At 41.0% G+C, this 20483-nt stretch overlaps 1 protein-coding gene across 17 annotated transcripts in view; it reads right to left on the reverse strand.

Annotated features, from left to right (window-relative positions):
* The window catches only part of BCAS3 (BCAS3 microtubule associated cell migration factor), a 473254-nt gene that overhangs the window by 231112 nt on the left and 221659 nt on the right, over positions 1 to 20483 (reverse strand). For 12 of the 17 annotated variants that reach the window (XM_036340232.1, XM_036340231.1, XM_036340238.1 and 9 more), the window contains 3 exons: positions 14402 to 14502; positions 11793 to 11989; positions 8975 to 9072 (listed from right to left, as the gene is read on the reverse strand). In XM_036340232.1, the coding sequence (XP_036196125.1) occupies positions 8975 to 9072; positions 11793 to 11989; positions 14402 to 14502 (396 nt within the window). Of the gene's footprint in view, positions 1 to 3734; positions 3883 to 4691; positions 4753 to 5424; positions 5489 to 6292; positions 6740 to 7034; positions 7133 to 8974; positions 9073 to 11792; positions 11990 to 14401; positions 14503 to 20483 lie in introns of those variants that run through there. The other 5 variants (XM_036340242.1, XM_036340241.1, XM_036340245.1 and 2 more) reach the window with 5 other exon arrangements.

Genomic DNA, 20483 nt, shown 5'->3' on the forward strand with positions numbered 1-20483 from the left:
GTTTATGTGCATTTTATCTATCAACATTGGCAACATTTTTTTCAACTCACTGAAAAACTCTTTCTGCATCAATATAAATGCCATTTTTACTTTTGGGGTAGAAAACTGTAATAGACAACAGGCAGATTCTCATATCAGCCTATGTATTCCTTATGTTGCGATATGTGGTTTTGGTGAAGTATGTAAGACAAGTTGACCTCCCTCAAAAATGTAACTGAAAAAGGGTGGAGCTAATTCAGATTCTGAACCTTTTCAGGTTCTGGGGCTATTTTTCCTTAATAAGACACATTAACAAGTTAGTTCCAATGATATCTGAGACCATATCAATTAACTTTTGTCCTCTCTTACATTAAAATCCCTTTTCCTATCTTACCTTGGAATGAGTCCATTACCCAAACATAATTTTGTAAAATCATAAAGTTGGTCATTTGGAAAATATTGCAGATCTTCCAAATCCTCATTTATTTTACTGTAGGTTATAAGAGTGTCACTTTAGTTCATATCAGCACCTATCTCATCAGAGATGCCTTTAAATACTAGAAACTTGTAACGTAGACAGTGGTGGATACAGGTGAATACATGGTTTTCAAATTTGTAACTTTCAATTAAAGACTGCAATTTTACCATTGTTAATAAACATGTCAGCTCTTTTCTTTGAAGTGTCTAGCTTACTTTATTTTTGAGAAAATGTCTGCCAAATACTCATGTCTGAATAAGGTTTGTCAGTTGTTCTTTGAAGTAAGATGGTTGCTAGGTTCAATCCACAACCATCATTCAATTGCATCTCCTCAGGACAACTATCTTGCAATGTGATATACAGAATATTAAAAAGAAGTACACAAGCAACATAATTTACTATAATTAGTTTATTAAATTTTAAAAACTTTAATATATTAAATGTCATAATTTTTATTGTGTCAAAGGCATTCCTAAGTAATTATAGCTTTTTTTTTTCTTTTACGTGTGAGTAGGTAGCATCAGCCACAGTATAGTTTGCTGACACTGCTTTTACTCTACTAAGATTCCATCAGTTTTACCTACCGTTGCTACTGTACCATCGGTACTAAATGTCAACACAGTATTTCTAAAAAGGCAAATAATGACTTCATATTATTATAAAACTAGTTTTTGTGCTTGAAAGTGTCTTGGGAGCACACCAAGAACCACTCATATATATGTACATATACACGTGTATGGGAATGTGAAGAACCTACCACAGCCAAGATACACATGAAAAGCAAAAGTGGAGACATTAAACTGTCAGGTTTCAAAACTTACTAAAAAGCTACAGGAGTTAAAATAGTATGATAGTAGTGCAAAGACAGAACATAAATCAACAGAACAGAATAGAGAATCCAGAAAAAAATGATTTTTTTTTTTTAAGGCATCACTGAAACGCATTGGGGGAAAGGCATGGCTTTTTGATAAACGGTGCTGGAGCAACTGGGTATCTGTATGGAAGAAAGCAACCCTTGATCCTGGTCTCATTTCAGAATAAAAGATAATTTGAAAAGGATCATAGATATAAATACAAAGGCCAAAACTATACAATTACTAGAGAAAAGCATCACTTTAAGACCGGGAGAAAGGGAAACTTCTTTTCTGTGCAAAACATAAAAGGAAAAAGCAATGGAAAAATTGTACTTCTGCTTGTCAAAAACCAGTGAAAAGGCAATAAAATGAAAGGAATTTTTTTTCAAAATATCTGACAAAAGACCTGCATGCAGAATATTTAAAGAACACCTGAAATTCAATATAAACAGACCCAATAAAAATTATTGGAAGACTTCAAAAGGTCATTGCAAAATAAGCCATTCAAATGACCAGTGGGTGTGCAGGGTGGGGTAAAAGTAGGTGTGCAGTTGTTCGTAGGGAAAATAATACAATAAGTAATAAGTAATAATAAAATTATAAACTGTGCTTTTAAATTCACAACTGCACACCTATTTTTGCCCCATCCTGTATTCAAGGAGCTCAATACCAGTGTTCATCAGAGAAAGGCAAATTAAAATCACAGTTTATGTTCACCAGAATAGCTTGCACATTGCTGTTAAGAATGAAAACTGGCATCGTAATTTGGAATACTTTCTTGACAGTTCCTAAGGAAGCTAAACACAAGCCTACCTTGTGAGACAACAATTCCAGTCCTAGGTATACGCCTCAAAGATATGACTGCAAATGTTAAAAAAAGAAAAAAAGAAAGGACTTGTACAGGAAAGTTTAAAGCAACTTTATTCATAATAGGCCTGAAACGGAAAATAATAGGATAATGGATACATACTAGTAAACTGTGTTATATTCATACTACACTGTAATATTTTAAAAAGTGAGCCAGTGACATGTGTAACACCTGGATGAGTCTCAAAGCATTAAGTTGAGTAAAAGAAGCCAGACACAAATAAGTATGTACAGAATGATTTCATTGACATGAAGTTCAACACAGACAAAGCTAATCTGATGATGAAAGTCAGAGTGGTAATCTCTAAGTCAAAGGTAGTATTGGCTGGAAAGGGCAGAAGGGAACTTCCTGGGAAGATAAAGATATTCTAATTTTGATCTGCATGGTGATTACATGGGTATAAAATGCAAGCTGTATGATGAAGATACATGCATGTTTGTTATATGTAAATTACATCCTCGTTTTCAAAAATTCTTCCAATGTGAGCCCTGGCCGGGTGGCTGTTGGTCGGAGCATTGTCCACACACCAAAGGTTACAGGTTCCATCCCCAGCCAGGATGCGTACGGGAGGCAACCGATATCATCTCTCTCTCTCTCTCTCGCCCTCGCCCTCTCCCTCTCTCCCTCTCCCCCCCCCCCCCCCCCAAGTCAGTGGAAATATATTCTCAGGTGAAGATTTAAAAAATAAAAAATAAAATTCTTCAAAGGTGAGCCAAAGTGCAAACTTACTCATTTTTTAAGCTGGAAGGGAATTTGGAAATAAGCTACTTTGATTCCTCATTTTATGGAAGAAAGCCTTGGGTTTTGAAGCAATATGCCAAGTACGTAGTTACAGGCAGAGCTGAGACTAGAACCAACAATTCTTTCCACTACACTTAGCTTCCAAAACAAGACTTTTCCCAGGAACAATTATTTTCCCTTTGATTATTTGCTTTAGCTTTTCTCTGACAGATTTCAACAATATCCAGGGGAATGCCATGAGCTCTGGTTCCGCCGAGTTGCCCGGGTGAGGTCCCAGGCTGCTTTTTAATTGCTCTCGGGGCTTCCATATTCAATGGAAAGAGGCTCTTTTGTTTGTTTCTAAGTTTATAGATGACACCTAGACGCCCAAGCCTCTAAGGCTCTTGGACACAATTTAAAATAGTGTGGCACTAACAGTTTGACACTAATGTCACTAAGACAAATGGAATTCCCGGTTCAGACTTAAACAAATTCTAATACTGCCCCTAATATTGTCCCTCTGCCACCACAGTCTCAGGCAACAGACTACATAAACAGTCCAGCCTCGTATTAAAGATGTAGGAATAAGGGTACAAAAAGAGAAAAGTTGGGTCTTTTAGCCAAAAAGCCCCATGTAAATATGTGGTGCCATAGTGTATCAACAGTGGGGAGAATGCCACCAATTCCCTCGGGAAGTGCTTAGGAGAGACTTGAAGTCGTGACAGGCTCCTGGTGCTTGCAATAGAGAAAGCAAAGGCACGGTTTTAGTGGACACAAAGATTTATTCAAAGAAGCAATGTGTCATCAAAAAAAAAAAAAAAAAAAACACCAAAAAAAAAAAAAAAACACCCATAACTTTCCCAACAGCTTCTTCTACTTCTGTTTACAGTTTCTTCATCTTCAAGTGGGGCAATCATTTGTTTCTTAATTGTGCTGAGCTAAATTTTTCCACACTGTTAACTTGCATTTCATCTTCTAACATCCTATAAATATTAGAAAGAAGAATAGAGGAATATTTAAATCAGAAGGAGAGAGATGTGGCCCAGCCCTATCCTGGTGGGCTTATCAGGTCTTTTCTCTATGTTCTTACTCTCTAAAACTTACTTTTTATTTGATACAGACCATAGGTGTTCATTAGAGTAGAGTTGAAATAATGCATAAACTTCCTCGTTTCTACTAAAATGCCAACCTTTATGTGTGAGTTTGTTTACTAGCTGTTTCAACTACAGATAGTAAGTATCCAGGTAAAATTACAGACCTCCTTTCCCCCTGTCCCAGGTACTGTTCACAAGTGAGGACTAAGCCTTCTTTTAATTCCACCCTCATCCATAATCCTCTTACGGATCCCACACCAGCTCTGAATACACAAGGTACAAGAATGCTTGCAGTTTTCGACACCTTATAATCACAAAGACTATCTGGAACTCGATTAAATGAATACCACATCATTTACTCAAAGAAATATTTCAGTATTTCTACAGAACTTAATGTCATTTATATCTGGAAGTTATTTTAGGCAATAATTTGAACACATCCCTGCCAAAAGGGGGGGGGGTAGGAAACAAATTTTTGTACAGGAAACCTTAAATTCTTTTTACAGATACAGAAGAATGGCTAGGTACTTAAACATAACTTGTTGAAGGTTTCAGCAACAGTTCAAGACCATGAATATAATGTCATGGCTTCTGTCACTCGGCTTCAGTTTTAGAGTCACGGAGCTCTGGCCTCACCCAGGTTGACTGGAGGAATGGTGTTCCTTAAAAATCTCTTTGTTCCTTACCACCAGCATCTCGTGTCTCTGAGAGCTCTAAGATAAAGTGGCTAAGTTTGTCTGCCTCAGGTTGGAATGGCGACTGTGGATAGAATGCAATATAACCGTTAGGAATATTCTTCCCCCTGCCCGTCAATAAAGTCTGTATGGTGGAAGCATGTCTCTTGTGAGAACATCCCTCCGGCAGGGATTTCAGTCCTGAATAACCTCCTTGTTGCCTGCCCTATCGACTTTTCTAATAAGTATTATTTGTTTTATTGAAGGTCTGAGGCACTGAATGCCAAAAATGTAAAGCAGGGTGAAAGATCTATTATAAAAATCAATCAAATGAAACCAATTTGGATTTTTAAGTCTATCATTTTCTTCAATAAACAAATTATTTTGATACTGGCAAAATTGCATGCTGGAAAATTGTCTCCTGAATTAATTTCATAGAAGTTACTTAGATTCCTTCAGTTGCACACTGAACATAACATTTCTCTTGAGTCAAGAACAAGAACAAATACCAGGTCGGCACCTCTGTCCCTATGTATTGAAACGCTGGATGGGGCAGGAGATACCTTATGTAACCAAGTCTGCACTAAAGGGTAAGAACTCATTTTACTTATCTGTCACAATGTTCCTTCTGCTGTCACCTTCCTCAGGACTACACTTAAATGCTGCTCCCACCCCTTCTAACCAAACTTTTCTCTATGGAATGCTTACTTTGTAGAATTTGACAAAGATGTCTGCTCTTCATACGAGCCAGGAATAAGTCTGTTTTTTACTCTCAGTTGCTTTGATTTCTTTCTTGGTAAACACCAATGCCCATAGCAAAACTACAAATCAGGACAAACAGACTTCAGGTGAACTAGATCTTTCTAGGTCCTCTGTGGGTGACTCAAAAGCAACTAGAGTTATTAGTAAGTTATCCAACGGGGACACCCTACAAGGCTCCGAACAAGAGCATCCGTCACCAACGTGGCAACAAAGTTTCCACAGGACACTGAGAACTACCTGTCTGTTTTCGCGTCAGGGACCCTACACCTACGTAGGACACGTGTAATAAAGGACCAACAATGGAAGAAACTCTCAGGTACCTAACCAATAGGAATGTACAGAGAAATCCAATGGTAAGTAATCCAGGAGGTACTTTGTCTAGAAATACTGTCTATAACTCAGAGACAGTGATGTTAGTTAGTTGGACACCGGAAAATGGAGCAGTTCCTTCAGATTCTGTTTGTTCTGGGTAGCTTGTGAGTAACGACAAGATCCTATCAAGTCCAATTCCAAGACCAATTCCAGAATGGTCTTCTCCTTAGTCAAGAAGGGAACACATCACATTCATCTAAGTGTAAAACCTCAGGTAGGACAGTGTCTTCTGGATCACCAGGATCAGATGAAGCATGTTATGGAATAACACCTGTCAGTTATAAATCTGCTGAGTCTAAATCAGACATATTTATATAGAGACCATGAGCAGCTGGTTCAGAGGTACCTAAAGGCTAGAGTTTACACTATGCCTCAGTCACCTACGTTAACGTAAAACCGTATGTTTTAGGAACGTGTTCCATGGGAAGCAGTGACGCACAGATACACTAGATAATCAAGAAATTGTGGGGGGAAATATTTCTTAGCAAAAGTGCCACAACTCTGATGATTGCTTTTAATTTCAACAGAATAACGTGACCAGCGTAATGCATAATACATAGATATCTAAAACATAACACGCAGAGTCAAGATTCAAATAACATATTTTCACTTCGAAAATTGTCACTTTAACAAAAGACTTAATCGCATCACAATGAAATTTTAAATGCTAAGCCTCTGAAAAGTGATTGTATGAAAAATAATTGTATCACCACCAGTTTAGACAGAAGGAGCAAAAGGTGTCATTAACATAGAGGGAGAGCTAAGAAACGTGCCACAGGAACTATGAAAAGGATAGTACGTTTCGCAGTCCAAATTGCTTGACGCATCATCAGAGGTGCCGCCACGCTGCTCAAGCAAAGGCAAACAAAACTCCAAATAAGCATATTCACAGCATGCAGCCGACTCGAACACATGGGTCATAATTGGGGAAGCACTTCCTAGTTCAAGAGCAATTACAAAAATCATTAGACTCTTTTTAATAGGAGAATCAAAAACAGAATTTTCCCATAAACGTTTCCAAAAAGATCCAAACCATTTAGCCTCTATCATGTTAAATGTCAATAGAAAAGTAAATCTGTGGTCAGTGTTCCCATCAGATAAATAGATAAAGTTTCCCCAACAAAACATTATTCACTCATTTAAAAAAAAAAAAAAAAATGTGTGGAAAAAAGGAAGTAGAGAAGTAGAGAATTGGAGAGAGAGAGAATCATTCATTAAAGTCCAATTCCTCACCTATGGAGTTTCTTTAGCTCAGCTAGAGAAAGCACACACATGTCATTGCTTTGGCTCCTTCCAAAAATAAGCTATGATTGTCTGGAGTGAAAATAGTCCTAGAAAAGTAACAACAGAGCCTGGTCACCAAGAAGTCCTTTCTCTACTCACAAGATTGGTGCTTTTAGGCAGGAGCTCTGAGCTGTCAAACAACACCCCAGAAACTCCTACGATGTGTCTCTGATGGAAATGTAAGTCAAGGGCAAAGACATCATTCCCATATTTGAACATCGATTTTAAAACTCTTCTTGTGACAGAGTTAAGCAAAACCATGATTCTAACAGTTTACTGAAGTCCCTCTCTGTGGCATGAGATAACTTTATGAAGAACTAAAACGGAGATAGTGCTACATGACAAATATTTTATTACCTCAGACTACAGTGCTGAATAGGGCAACATTTAATAACATACATGGCAACTTCTTTAGTGACATGTACTTCACTTGGCTGCTTGCTAGTCACTTGACTCTAAAACAGTGATAATACAGCAGTTTAGGAATATTTTAAAAACCCCAACAAAGTCTACTACTCTAATCTTGAATGAAAGACTTCAGGTTAAAATACATCATTTCCAGGATTCATAATTATAAGTGATAACCCCAGATGAGCAGGACCTGTTAGCATCTTCCCATGGACATAGCCAAGAAGATTAATCGCCTAAGTCACCTATCTCAACATCTCATTCAATGCACAGGAGCGATGATAGATGCATTTCTGTCCTCGTTTCCAGGAGACAGCCGTGACTGCCAAGTTAAATCGGAGAACAAGTATGGGTCCTCTAATATAAGAATCTATATTAAACGTGAAGGCAGAGCCCCGGATGTGCAATCCACAGAACCCCCAAAAATAAATCAGAAAGAGAAGAAAACATACAAAACTTCAAAATCCACCCAGAGACAGTCAGAAACAGAAGCTATGGTCTTTGAAAAGTGACTTTCACAAATCAGTTTTGGGTGGTTTTTTTTCCCCATTTTCTTTCACAGTTTAAGCCTCAATCAAATCAGCGGTCTCTGGGGATTTTAAAATTGCTGTAGATTAAAATCCTCTCGGACTCAACTGTCTCCCTAATGCCAAGTATTTAATAATTCTACTTGTAAGGGACGTTTTTGATGAAACCCTGCTGTGTGCTATCTTCAGATGCTCAGCAGCTGCTCCACAATATGAAGCACTGCTGTCCTTATTTTCTTTATCACTCCATCTGGAGATGAGAAAATTATTGCAAACAGTTTCTATATTTGGCAGAGCTGGCAGAAAACAGCTTTACAATACTGATGCAGCAACTCTCACCTAACCGAGGCAGAGACCAACTTCCAGGTACTAATGATACATATTCCTGGCGTGGGCCCAAGGATAGGAAGTTAATAACTGTGATAGATAGACTAGAGCTAAGTTAATGAATTTCTAAATTTTATGCTTTCAATAATAGGGCCGTTTAAGCCTCAGCATTTGGACTCTCTCCTTCCACAGATCAGGCACTTTGATACTCAACAGGTTGAGTAAATTGAATCCATATATTGTATTTACGTTCTCTGTCAAGGTTGCTTCTCCACATTTGAAAGATCAAAGGCAAAGCAGTCATCAACCCTGTAGCCTTCAATACTGTGTTCATTACATTTAATCAAGTGCCAACTCCACCGCATCATCCACCAACCTCAACAATATTTAAATGCACGGCAATGTTCAGCAACAAATGTCAGCATAGTATTGTTTTAAAACACACACACACACACACACACACACACACACACACACACCCTCGAGCCCACAAGCACGTACGTCCTAAAGCAAAACTAAAAACAAAGCGAGAAAGGTAAAATATTATCATTCTTTACACTGTGCAAGAAAAAGAAATTAAAAAATGCACAGAACTACCCAAAAAACATTTTGGAGGTAGTTTTCTACCTGAGGCAGCATCAATCACGGTGGAAATTCCTCTTCGATCTGAGACTGGACGGGATGACCCTGGCATGCTGACTGGGTCAGAGCGGACCGGCTGGATCCTGCAATGCAATTTAATTTAATTTGCATATGTTACTGGCATCAAAACTGTCGCTTGCTACATGAGACCTTAAATCAGGAATGCTGGCATAGCCCAATCCATTAAAGAACCATTCATTCTGAAGTAGGGCAAACAGAGGAGCTGTGGTCCCTAACTCTTGCACAAGGCACAGCAAAAATTTTCTACACTCCTGACCCCCCCCCTTCTCTTTGTATGTTATTTAATATATTTTAAGGTAGGGATTGGAAATTTGACATTAATCTAAAGAAATAAATTAAATAGATTGGGAGAGGAAACAAAATACTTCCTACAGAGACCTTTGGCTTCTGCAAGAGGCAAATATGAAGAGTTCTGAGAATCCTCTCATTCAAGGAAAGTGCAGTAACTAGCAATGCTTCTAGAAAAGGCAGCAATACTCGATACACATTTTTTAAAAAATATTTTATTGATTTTTACAGAGAGGAAGGGAGAGGGATAGAGAGTTAGAAACATCGATGAGAGAGAAACATCGATCAGCTGCTTCCTGCACACACCCTACTGGGTATGTGCCCACAACCAAGGTACATGCCCTTGACTGGAATTGAACCTGGGACCCTTGAATCCCCAGCCTGATGCTCTATCCACTGAGCCAAATTGGTTCGGGCTCAATACACGTTTTTTAGTAACTGCCTTAAACCTCTCAGTGAAAGTTACTTTATATAAGACAATAAGCATACGACAGCAAAACTGTGTTGAAGGGGACTGCCAGTGGTTTAGCTAGGATCACTACTATCTGAGTTACCTCCATAAAATTATCAATTAGCATGAAAGAATCAATTAGAATCCCAGCAAAACTGCAATTTACTAAATACAATTTCAAACTGCTTATGAATGGTAAATCTATAAATAACAAGGGTCTATTTCTAGCTGTATTATCTTAATAACAAGAACATAAAAATGTCTGTATGACTAAAAAAATCCGAGCTTCCTAAGCAACTTAATAGAATAAAAACTTGCTATAAGAATATATGCCTGCATTTGGAACTTTGTTTATTCAATAAGTATTTGCTGAATATTAGTCATATATCATTATTATTCTAGGAATAAGCAGAAACAAAACATGAAATACAAGATCTATGTGTGGATATATGGTATAGCACATGGACATTTATGACTGAGGCAAAAGACAACTAACATGTCAAAATGAAGAAGGTAATAAAGGCTCCAAATTGAGAAGTAGAGGAATGAATGAATGGTCCACAGTGGATGGAGAAGAGTTTGTCAAGGGGTAACAAGAATTGCACCTGCATACAGTAACAGGGTATGTATACATGCAGAAGAGCAAGAGGTGCCCATTAAGCACAGAACTAGGACAAGCAAGCCCTTGGATTTGTGACTCAGCATGAGAAATGCAGGTGCCATGAGGAGCATGATTTGACTGAAGCATGGAGTTCAGAGTGGATACTGATGGAAGAGAAGAGGTTGATAATCACCATGGGACAGATTACACAAGCCTAAAATGCCAAATATGAACTGCAGAAAAAGAGTTCATAGCTACTGAAAGCACAGTTTAAATGTGTATGTATCTGTTATACGAAAAAAATGGGAGGGAGATGAAGTGTAAATCCATTTGATCGAGTACCAGAAGTTAGAATGTTGATATTAAACACTGATCACTGCTATCGTGGGCAGTGTGGTGTATGACCCAATATCCATTCACCCCAGCTTATTTTACCTAAGCCAAGGGAAAATGGTTAGGGCAGAGAAAAGAGGAAGAATTTATTTGAAATTTTTGCAAAAGATGTTTTCTGATTCTTGAGAGAAACAAAAATATAGTCTATGGTCAGGTAAGGCAAAGTAAGCCCCTGCCTGGTCTCAAAAACTTATGTAGCCTAATAAGTTTCCTAATATTAATTCAATTTATAGTAGAGTTTCTAAATAATCCAGAGTTGGGAGTGAGGTGTTTATGGTGCTATGGATGAAACAAGACTGGTCAAGAATCGATGTGTTGAAGCTGGGTGACAAACACATGGGGTTTATTCTATTATTCTCTTTAATGTTATACATGTTTATATGCTTAAAATCTATAATAATAAAAGAGTAATATGCTAATTAGACCAGATGTCATTCCGGACGAAGCCGGGGCCGGAGGGAAGCCCAGGTCCCGGGTGCCAGAGGGAAGCCTGTGCCGGCAGCTGGGGGAAGTAAGGCCTACTCTTGCACGAATTGTGTGCATTGGGCCTCTAGTTTTTTCATAATAAGAAAAGAGAAAAATAAAAACAAACTGACAGAGGTGATGGAAGTGTCCTGTCATTAAATAATGGGGATGTTGAATTGCAGAGTGAATTTTATGGATTTGTTTATTTTTTTTTAATTTATTTTTTTGGCCTTTTCATTTATTGAATTTACTGGGGTGACATTGGTTAATAACATGATATAGGTTTCAGGTGTACAACTAGCTAACCAATAGTGGGAGCTCTTTAGTGTGAGGAGAAGGAAAGTCCCCGAGGAAATTCTGGAAGTGTTTCAGGAAAGTGGCATTGGGAAATATAATTCGAAACACATTGTATCCAATGAGATCTCACATGAGATCCCCAACGATAAGGAATCACAAAATACAGAGCATGAATTCTGCAACAGGACGCTGTGCCCGAATGGAGAAATGTAAATGTTGCTGAAGATGCTCATTACAAATGAAAGTTCTAACCCAGTCAAATGACTCTGCTAGTTCTTACTTCTTACCTCAGACTGTTGAGATCAAGATCATCCGTATCAAAATCCATAAGGGGCTGTGGAGTATCACTGGGACCGTGAGACTGCAACACTGAGGAACTGGACGATATGACTGTGGTCTGGCCTGAGGGGTGGATGGTTTTGAACTGGAACTGTGGGCCCATCCACAGACGCCTGTGGGGTCCAGTGTGCGTCACAATCTCTACCTGGAACGGATTAGGAATCATGATTTAAATGTGGTAGGACCTTTGAGAGCCTTTCACAATCCGCCCCCATCCTGTCCCTGAACACAAATATTCTCAAAGAAATTCATTTTGACCAAGTGAAGGAGGGCCAGGGCACCCACAATCAAAAGGTGAAGATAATCACAGCCTAAGCAGACATTCACTATCTCCCTCTTACAGGTTTTCACAAAAAAAAAAAAAAATTCATTTTGTGCACATATATGTGTATATACACACACACACGTAAATATACACATACACCAGACCCACACATATATAAAACAAAAATCACATGAGAGTAAAAGAACCAGCCTCCTGTCTCACATGACTAGGGTCAACTCCTTAAGAACTACCTTTCTCATTCAGTACTTACCACTCTGGGCATGTACTGAGTACTGCACCTATAAATCCACATTAAAAGTGAATCCTGCACTGAGGACCAAGTTCATGACAAGCTTGAAGTTATTCCTAAACTATCCAAGGGGGGAAAAATAGATATAAAATAATTTTCACTACTCAAAGCTCCATTTAAATATTACAATATTTATTAACTCCTCTCAAAATACCCCATACTCCACTTTTATATTAAGAGAATGTTTCCTCAGCTACCACAAACAGTGACACAGGTATTTTAAAGGCCACAAAACAGTAAAACCAAAATGCTGTATGAATTTCATGCTTAGTCTATGGAAGGGGGCTGGGAATGCTGCCAATATTAAATGAAACTATTTAAAGAGAAAGCAGAGTAGAAGACACTGGGTGAAACTTGAAAACAAACATAGTATGTAATTTTACAAATGAGCAACGTGAGTAAGACGCACATATGCAAATCTTTGGTGAAGACTATTTCTCAATGTCTTCTAATTGCTACATCCATGTCTATGAACGTACTTGATAGAACGGACTTCCCATATGCCTTCCTTTTGCCCTGAGTTCCTCTATATTTAACCACATGTCTCTGATTGCGGTGATTAATTCTTAACAAAACATAACTGAAAAGGTTCACAGAGTACAGCTCTGGGTTTGTAAGTTCTGAAGGGCAAAAAAAGCGTCATGCTCTTGGAACAATATTCACATCCCCGCTAATCACCGGGAGACAACCACTCAGATTTAGGACAGTGATTTCTGAGTTGAGTAGTTGTATTCAGCAATGGAAATTAGGCCACAGAGAAAGCATGCTGCGTGTTTTGAGCTCAAAACCATCAGTGTCACAGAGCCGAGAGGTAAACAGATGCCGCGCAATTTCACAGAGGCGATGGTCAGATGTTCCTATTCACTCCCCTGTTGTGTGCGGGACAAACATATTGTATGGATGTTCACACTGACAGCACACATTACCCCTTTTCCTAATTGAAAAGTTGAGGTGAAGGATAGTGGTTTCTCTGCCAGCCGTCTTCTGTTTTTTGTTGTGTGGGGGTTTTTTTTGTTTGTTTTTTACTTTATTGTGTTATCCTCATGAAAGGATGTCCCTCTATCTGCCAGGAACTGAAACACTGACCCTCCTTCAAGGAGCGTCCGTGAGTATTTTAGGCGTGATGACATGTGTCACCTAGAAGCAATTTGTTTCTCTGGCGTCCAGACTCCGGTTAGCTTTTCGGGCAACCCTCCCTGTGAAAGCAGTAAACCGGCCGCCAGCCTCCGCCGAGGCACCTGTCTGATGAAAAGCCGCTGGATTGGTAATCGGAGACAGGTCGTTCACTTCACCGAATGATGTCAGCTTTGAAGCAGACATAACAGGATTTGTAATGAAGTCATTTGTAATCTCATCATTTTGAGGGCTACCCAAGTATCTTTTATTTCAAAGCCCTGAGATGAAGACAGCTTCACCTGGCAGGGGAGGAAGGGTCTGTAGAAGCTGCTGCAGGGCTACTGTAGAGACCGCTGGATTCAGCCCTGCATGAGCCGAGGAGAGGAAACCCAGTTGGTCAAAACCAGGACTCGCAGATTAGAATGCTGAGCTTCCCCGACCAAAGTATGGGCCCGATTTTCAGAAAATGTTGGCCCCACAAAACAAATCCCAGGGAATGCTGAATGACTTCACTGTTTTCACAAGGCGAATTCTTATGTTAATCCAAAGTGTCCATCTAAAACCCAAGGTCCTCAGGGATATAAACGGATTGTTTGAAAGATGTGTATTTTATGCCCTCTGCACAAAAGCTAATGCACACACACACACAGAGCATAAAATAATAGGTGTTATATATTCCTGCAACAGTAGTTAGGAAAAATTCTTAATATGGAAAGACAACTGACTAGCTTATTAACAGTCCTAAATAAAAGGTCCCAGTTCTGTCCATTTTCCTCTAAGGAAAATACTTTTTAAAATTCAAGAATAGAAACAGACAATGATTCCTTTTTTTTCACTCTAACAGGCCAAACCTTTCAGAGTTTTACCTGAGAAAGCCATTCTTCGTCTTCCTGTCCACTGTGGTCGGAAGCTAAACTGTCATAGGACCCATGCCGAGTAATGGGCCCAGGACTTCCAGGGGGAACCACTAGAAGAAAAAGAAAACAGGAGTATAAGAGGTGTGTGCACACATGAAATATCTGTACAGCCAAGCTTCCTGGCCAGCTGCTGCCTCCTCTCAAGGCAACAAAGTTTCAATTATAGAAGGTAAATAACCCCCAGATACCTGCTTCCAGTCGCCATGGCCACGGAGCTGGAGCGAATAAAAAAAAAAAAAAAAAGGAAAGGCTGGGAGCTTCGGTCACCAGGGGGCTTGGTCAGTCTGAAAACAGCCATCAGCCCCTCACCCAGGCTGGCCAGGCACCCCAGTGGGGACCCCCACCCTGAAGGGGGTTTGGGAAGCCTGAAAACTGCCCTCAGCCCCTCACCCAGGCTGGCCAAACCCCCATGGGGTGAGGGTCCCCACTGGGGGGCTTGACCAGCCTGCAAACAGCCATCAGCCCCTCACCCAGGATGGCCAGGCACCCCAGCGGGACCCCCACCCTGATCTAGGACACCCTTCAGGGCAAACCAGTTGGCCCCCACCCGTGCACCAGACCTCTATTCTATATAATAAAAGGGTGATATGCAAATTGACCCTAACGGCAGAACAACTAGGAATAACTGGTCGCTATGACACACACTGACCACCGGGGGCAGATGCTCAATGCAGGAGCTGCCCCCTGGTGGTCAGTGAGCTCCCACAGGGGGAGCTCTGCTCAGCCACAAGTCAGGCTGATGCCTGCCAGCACAGTGGTGATGGCGGGAGCCTCTCCTGCCTCCTCAGCAGTACTAAGGATGTCGGACTGCAGCTTAGGGTGCTCCCTGCTGGCAAGTGGACATCCCTCAAGGGCTGCTGGGCTGCCAGAGGGATGTCTGACTGCCAGCTTGGGCCCGATTCCCCAAGGAGTGGGCCTAAGCCAGCAGGAAGACATCCTCCGAGGGGTCCCAGACTGCACGAGGGCATAGGCTGGGCTGAGGGACCCCCCAGAGTGCACAAATTTTTGTGCACCAGGCCTCTAGTGTATATATATATATAAGCCTAAGTGACCAGAATAGAACTAAGATGGCGGCATAGGTAAACACCGGGAAATTGTCGCCTCACACAACAATTGAAAATTACCGCAAAGGACTGAGCAAACATCATCCAGAACAACAGGAAGGCTGGCTGAGTGTAAATTCTACAACTAGAAGGAAAGAAAAGCACGCTGAGAGCCAGAGGCGCTGCGGAGGTGAAGTGCAGAGGTATGGCGGCTCAGGCGCGAGGAAAGGGGGTGGCGCCTGAGGACGCGGCTGTCTTTTTGAATCACAAGCTCCCGACTGCTCTGAACTCCGGTTCCGGGAAGTCTCTGGGGACCCAGGACTCATACGGGGAGAGGCTGGTCTGTCCGGCAGCGGGCGAACTTGAGGGCAGCTTTCCCTCAGAGGTGCTTGCAGCCGTTACCGGGACACTGAGACGCGCGACTCCGGGCGGAGAATCGGCCATAGCTGCTTTCTCCGCCCTTTGACTCCCTGAGACCCCGCCCCACCCAGGCTGCGGCAGAGGCTTTTGCATGTGAATGTACCTAACTGCAGCCGAACCAGGCAGACCCGGAACTTCCAAGAGAAGGCCCAAGGCCCCGCAGCGGCTTGCATTGCTTCACAGCTGAGCCTCTTCGTGGCTCCTGCTGTGTGGCCTCAGGCAGAGGCTGAATTAGCACCTCCTTAGATCCAGGAGCCACTGTACCCAGTGGTCAGAGGGGGACCATCCAGACTGCAACTCCTCAGATCCATAAGGGACACACTCAGGGAGCAGACTCAGTGAGCACCAAAGCCCCACTGAAGCAAGTCTTGCCCCAGAAGGGTGTCTTCAGCACAGAAGTTCTCCCACTTTAGACACAGCTGATTCTCACAGCCAATTGGCCTGGAGGTCAATTCCTCCCAGTGATTCTACAACAACCAAGGCACCAAGAGTGCACCAAGAGTGTCCACCCCAGGTAACTGGGGAGGCTGAGCTACTGGGCCCTACAGGACACCTGGCGCACAGGGCCACTCTATCAACACAGGGAAGCTGCCAAAATGCGGAGACAAAGAAACAGGTCACAAATGGCAGAAATGGAGGAAAGCAAACGATTAGATATAGAGTTCAAGGCCACATTTATAAGGTTTTTCAAGAATTTTATGGAAACCGCCGATAAATTTAATGAATCCCTCAATAAGTATAGTGAGACCATGGAGGACATGAAAAAGGACCAACTAGAAATTAAGCATACACTGACTGAAATAAAGAATAATTTACAGAGATCCAGCAGCAGACAAGAGGATCCCAAGAATCAAGTCAAAGATTTGAAATACAAAGAAACAAAAAATACCCAACCGAAAAAGAAAAAAGAAAAGAGATTCCAAAAATATGAAGATAGTGTAAGGAACCTCTGGGACAACTTCAAGCGTACCAACATCAGAATTATAGGGGTACCAGAAGGAGAGAGAGGGCAAGATATTGAAAACCTTTTTGAAGAAATAATGACAGAAAACTTCCCCTACCTGGTGAAAGAAATGGACTTACAAGTCCAGGAAGTGCAGAGAACCCCAAACAAAAGGAATCCAAGGAGGACCACACCAAGACACATCATAATTAAAATGCCAAGAGCAAAAGATAAAGAGAGAATCTTAAAAGCAGCAAGAGAAAGACAGTCAGTTACCTACAAGGGCGTACCCATACGACTGTCAGCTGATTTCTCAACAGAAACCATGCATGCCAGAAGGGAGTGGCAAGAAATATTCAAAGTGATGAATAGCAAGAACCTACAACCAAGATTACTTTATCCAGCAAAGCTATCATTCAGAATAGAAGGTCAGATAAAGAGCTTCACGGATAAGAAAAAGCTAAAGGAGTTCATCACCACCAAACCAGCATTATATGAAATGCTGAAAGGTATTCTTTAAGAAGAGGAAGAAGAAAAAGGAACTCTTACCATTTGCCACAGCATGGATGGAACTGGAGAGCGGATAAATACCACATGATCTCACTCATTTGTGGAATATAATGAACAACATAAACTGATGAACAAGGACTGATCCAGAGACGGAGAGGCATTGATTGGACTGTCGGGACTTGGAGGGAAGGTAGGGGAGGGTGGGGGTAAGGGGGAAAGATCAACCAAAGGACTTATATGCAAGCATATAGGCCTAATCAATGGACATGGACAACGGGGGGGTGAGGGCATGAGCGGGGGGGGGGGGGGGTGGGGGGGTAACGTGGGGACAAGGACACATATGTAATATCTTAATCAATAAAAAATATATTAAAAAAAAAAAAAAGCCTAAGTGACCAAACGACTGAACTACCAGTTGACCAGTAGCTATAACACACACTGACCACCAGGGGACAAACGCTCAACACAGGGGCTGCCCCCTGGTGGTCAGTGTGCTCCCACAGCAGGAGCGCCACTCAGCTGACTGACAGGCACCAGAAGCAGGGCTATTCTAAATAGAGGTTTCAAATTAAGAATGCTTTGAAGCATTGAGAGGTATCACAATATAAAAAGAATACCAGTAGGTGGGATATTCTTGTTCTCAACATGACATAAATATCTTCCTTTCTCCCTCAGATTTCTGTACATTTAAATACTTCCCCAATCAGGTAGGAAGAACATTCCACCTTCACTACCTTGGGGAAACAATGATATACCAGGTTACAATGAAAAAAAAGTTCAAAACTTGACCCTGGGATAAGGAAAAAGGATTGAATGTATGACAAGAACAAAATTTCCATGCTCTCTGACCACTCAATTCTTAGGAAAGATATTCTGAAATTAGAACAAGAGTACCATAAACAGAATCAGGGGGAGGTGGGGAGGGTTCCAAAGAAGGGTAGAAATTTATGGAATCCCAGGAGTCTTAGGGTTGAACAGCTGTGAAAAAATCATATCTTAGGGTTCAAGCAAGTAGCAAGAGATTCCTCATGTTGCAGGAATATAAGAGGTGTGTGCACGCATGGAATATCTGTACAGCCAAGTCTCTAACAACCTCTTCAAATTCCCCAGGAAACAGTTGAGAATATTAATATGTGTCCAAGGGTAATATGAACACATTCCAAAGAACTAACAGGCTTTGAAGTAGAAGCAAGGGTGAGTGCTGCAGAGGACTATACAGAGCCATACCCAATGGTCAGGTAGGGAACTGGGACGTCTCAGTGGTTACAACAAGGAGAAAACGTCCCCAACTCTCCCATCTCATTATCTTTGCACTACGTAAGATGCAATTTTGGAGAGGGTAATAATTGATTCATTGTTTTCCACATTTGTCAGAATAAAGGTACGGAATGAATTTAAAAGAGTTTATTTATAGAAAAATGGACTATCTATCTTGCAAGTGTGAGTTTAATGAACAAACATACATACATACACCTTCGACCTAAAGAAAAACATTATCCACTAGCCAGGTTGGCTCAGTGGATAGAGCACTGGCCCTCGAGCTGAAGGGTCCCAGGTTCAATTCCGGTCAAGGGCACATACCTCAGTTGCAGGCTCAATCCCCAGCTCTGGTTGGGGTGGGTGCAGGAGGCAACCAATTGATGTGTCTCCATCACATCAATGTTTCTCTCTCCCCCTCCCACTCTCTCTAAAAACTCAATGGGAAAATATCCTCAGTGTGTGGATTCACACAAAAAAAAGGGAAGGAAGGAAGGAAGGAAGGAAGGAAGGAAGGAAGGAAGGAAGGAAGGAAGGAAGGAAGGGAGGGAGGGAGGGAGGGAGGGAGGGAGGGAGGGAGGGAGGGAGGGAGGGAGGGGGAGGGAGGGAGGGAGGGAGGGAGGGAGGGAGGGAGGGAGGGAGGGAGAGGGGGGAAAAAGGAAGGAAGGAAGGAGGAAAAAAGGAAGGAAGGAAGGAAGGCATAAAGCTGAGACAGGAAAAGTATGAAATTTTGAAACAAAAACATCTGCCATGTTCCATCCCTGCCTTTATCCCTACTAGTAAAATAATATAAAACAAGCCTATCCATCTAACTAAAAAGGATACCCTGTCAATTTATTTTAGAGAATATAACTTCAAAAGTACTGCCTCTACACGGGCACTTGATGAGTATAGATCAACATGCCAGGGCAGGATGGGCAGATCATTATGAGGTAACTGTGAGCCAGACTTTGTTTATATTGTGTCCTCAGGAAAGCAATCATGCTACTAGTGAGTAAATAAAAGCTAAAAAAAAATCACTAAGTGTATTTTGCTGTCTTACAGTGATATATGTGGGAGGGGATATATACATGTGTTTCTATATATATTTTATGTTTATGTGCAAAGCAAACAAAAAGCAATGTGCTTCAGTGCCCACCTTTGCAAATTAGTTCTGTTACTTCAAACCCCAAAGAATTCCAATTAGGCATAACTTAAGTAAAGAAATGAAGAAAAAAATTTTTTTTTTTTTTTATATTTTATTGATTTTTCACAGAGAGGAAGGGAGAGAGATAGAGAGTTAGAAACATCGATGAGAGAGAAACATCGATCAGCTGCCTCTTGCACATCCCCCACCGGGGATGTGCCCGCAACCCAGGTACATGCCCTTGACCGGAATCGAACCCGGGACCTCTCAGTCCGCAGGCTGATGCTCTATCCACTGAGCCAAACCGGTTTCGGCCTGAAGAAAAAAATTTGAATGGTCTTTTGATCATGCTTCTAAGTCTGAATTCCACATAACAAAAACCTCAATATTCCAAAATGGAGAACATCAAATCATGATATCACTTCTCAAGTCTATAAATAGTTTCCATGAGTTCTCTGGTTTTGTATTCTTAGGTGTCTTCTGCACTATAAAGTAAGGATCGATAGGTATAGACTTTTAAAAAATTATCCACATAAAATATAGCATTTATGATTTAGAGGAAGCTAAAAGCATTGACTTAGATGCTGTTAAAGCTTTAGATACAAAGTATTAAGTTGTTCAAATAATAATTGCTAAATTAAAGCATTAGAAACACTGTATTACCAGATACTGAACATGACTCTAAAGTCTCCTTTTTTAACATGGTTTAATGGAAGGGATATAGGTAATACT

This window comes from Myotis myotis, unplaced genomic scaffold (genome assembly GCF_014108235.1).
Source record: "Myotis myotis isolate mMyoMyo1 unplaced genomic scaffold, mMyoMyo1.p scaffold_m19_p_17, whole genome shotgun sequence".
Taxonomy (NCBI): domain Eukaryota; kingdom Metazoa; phylum Chordata; class Mammalia; order Chiroptera; family Vespertilionidae; genus Myotis; species Myotis myotis.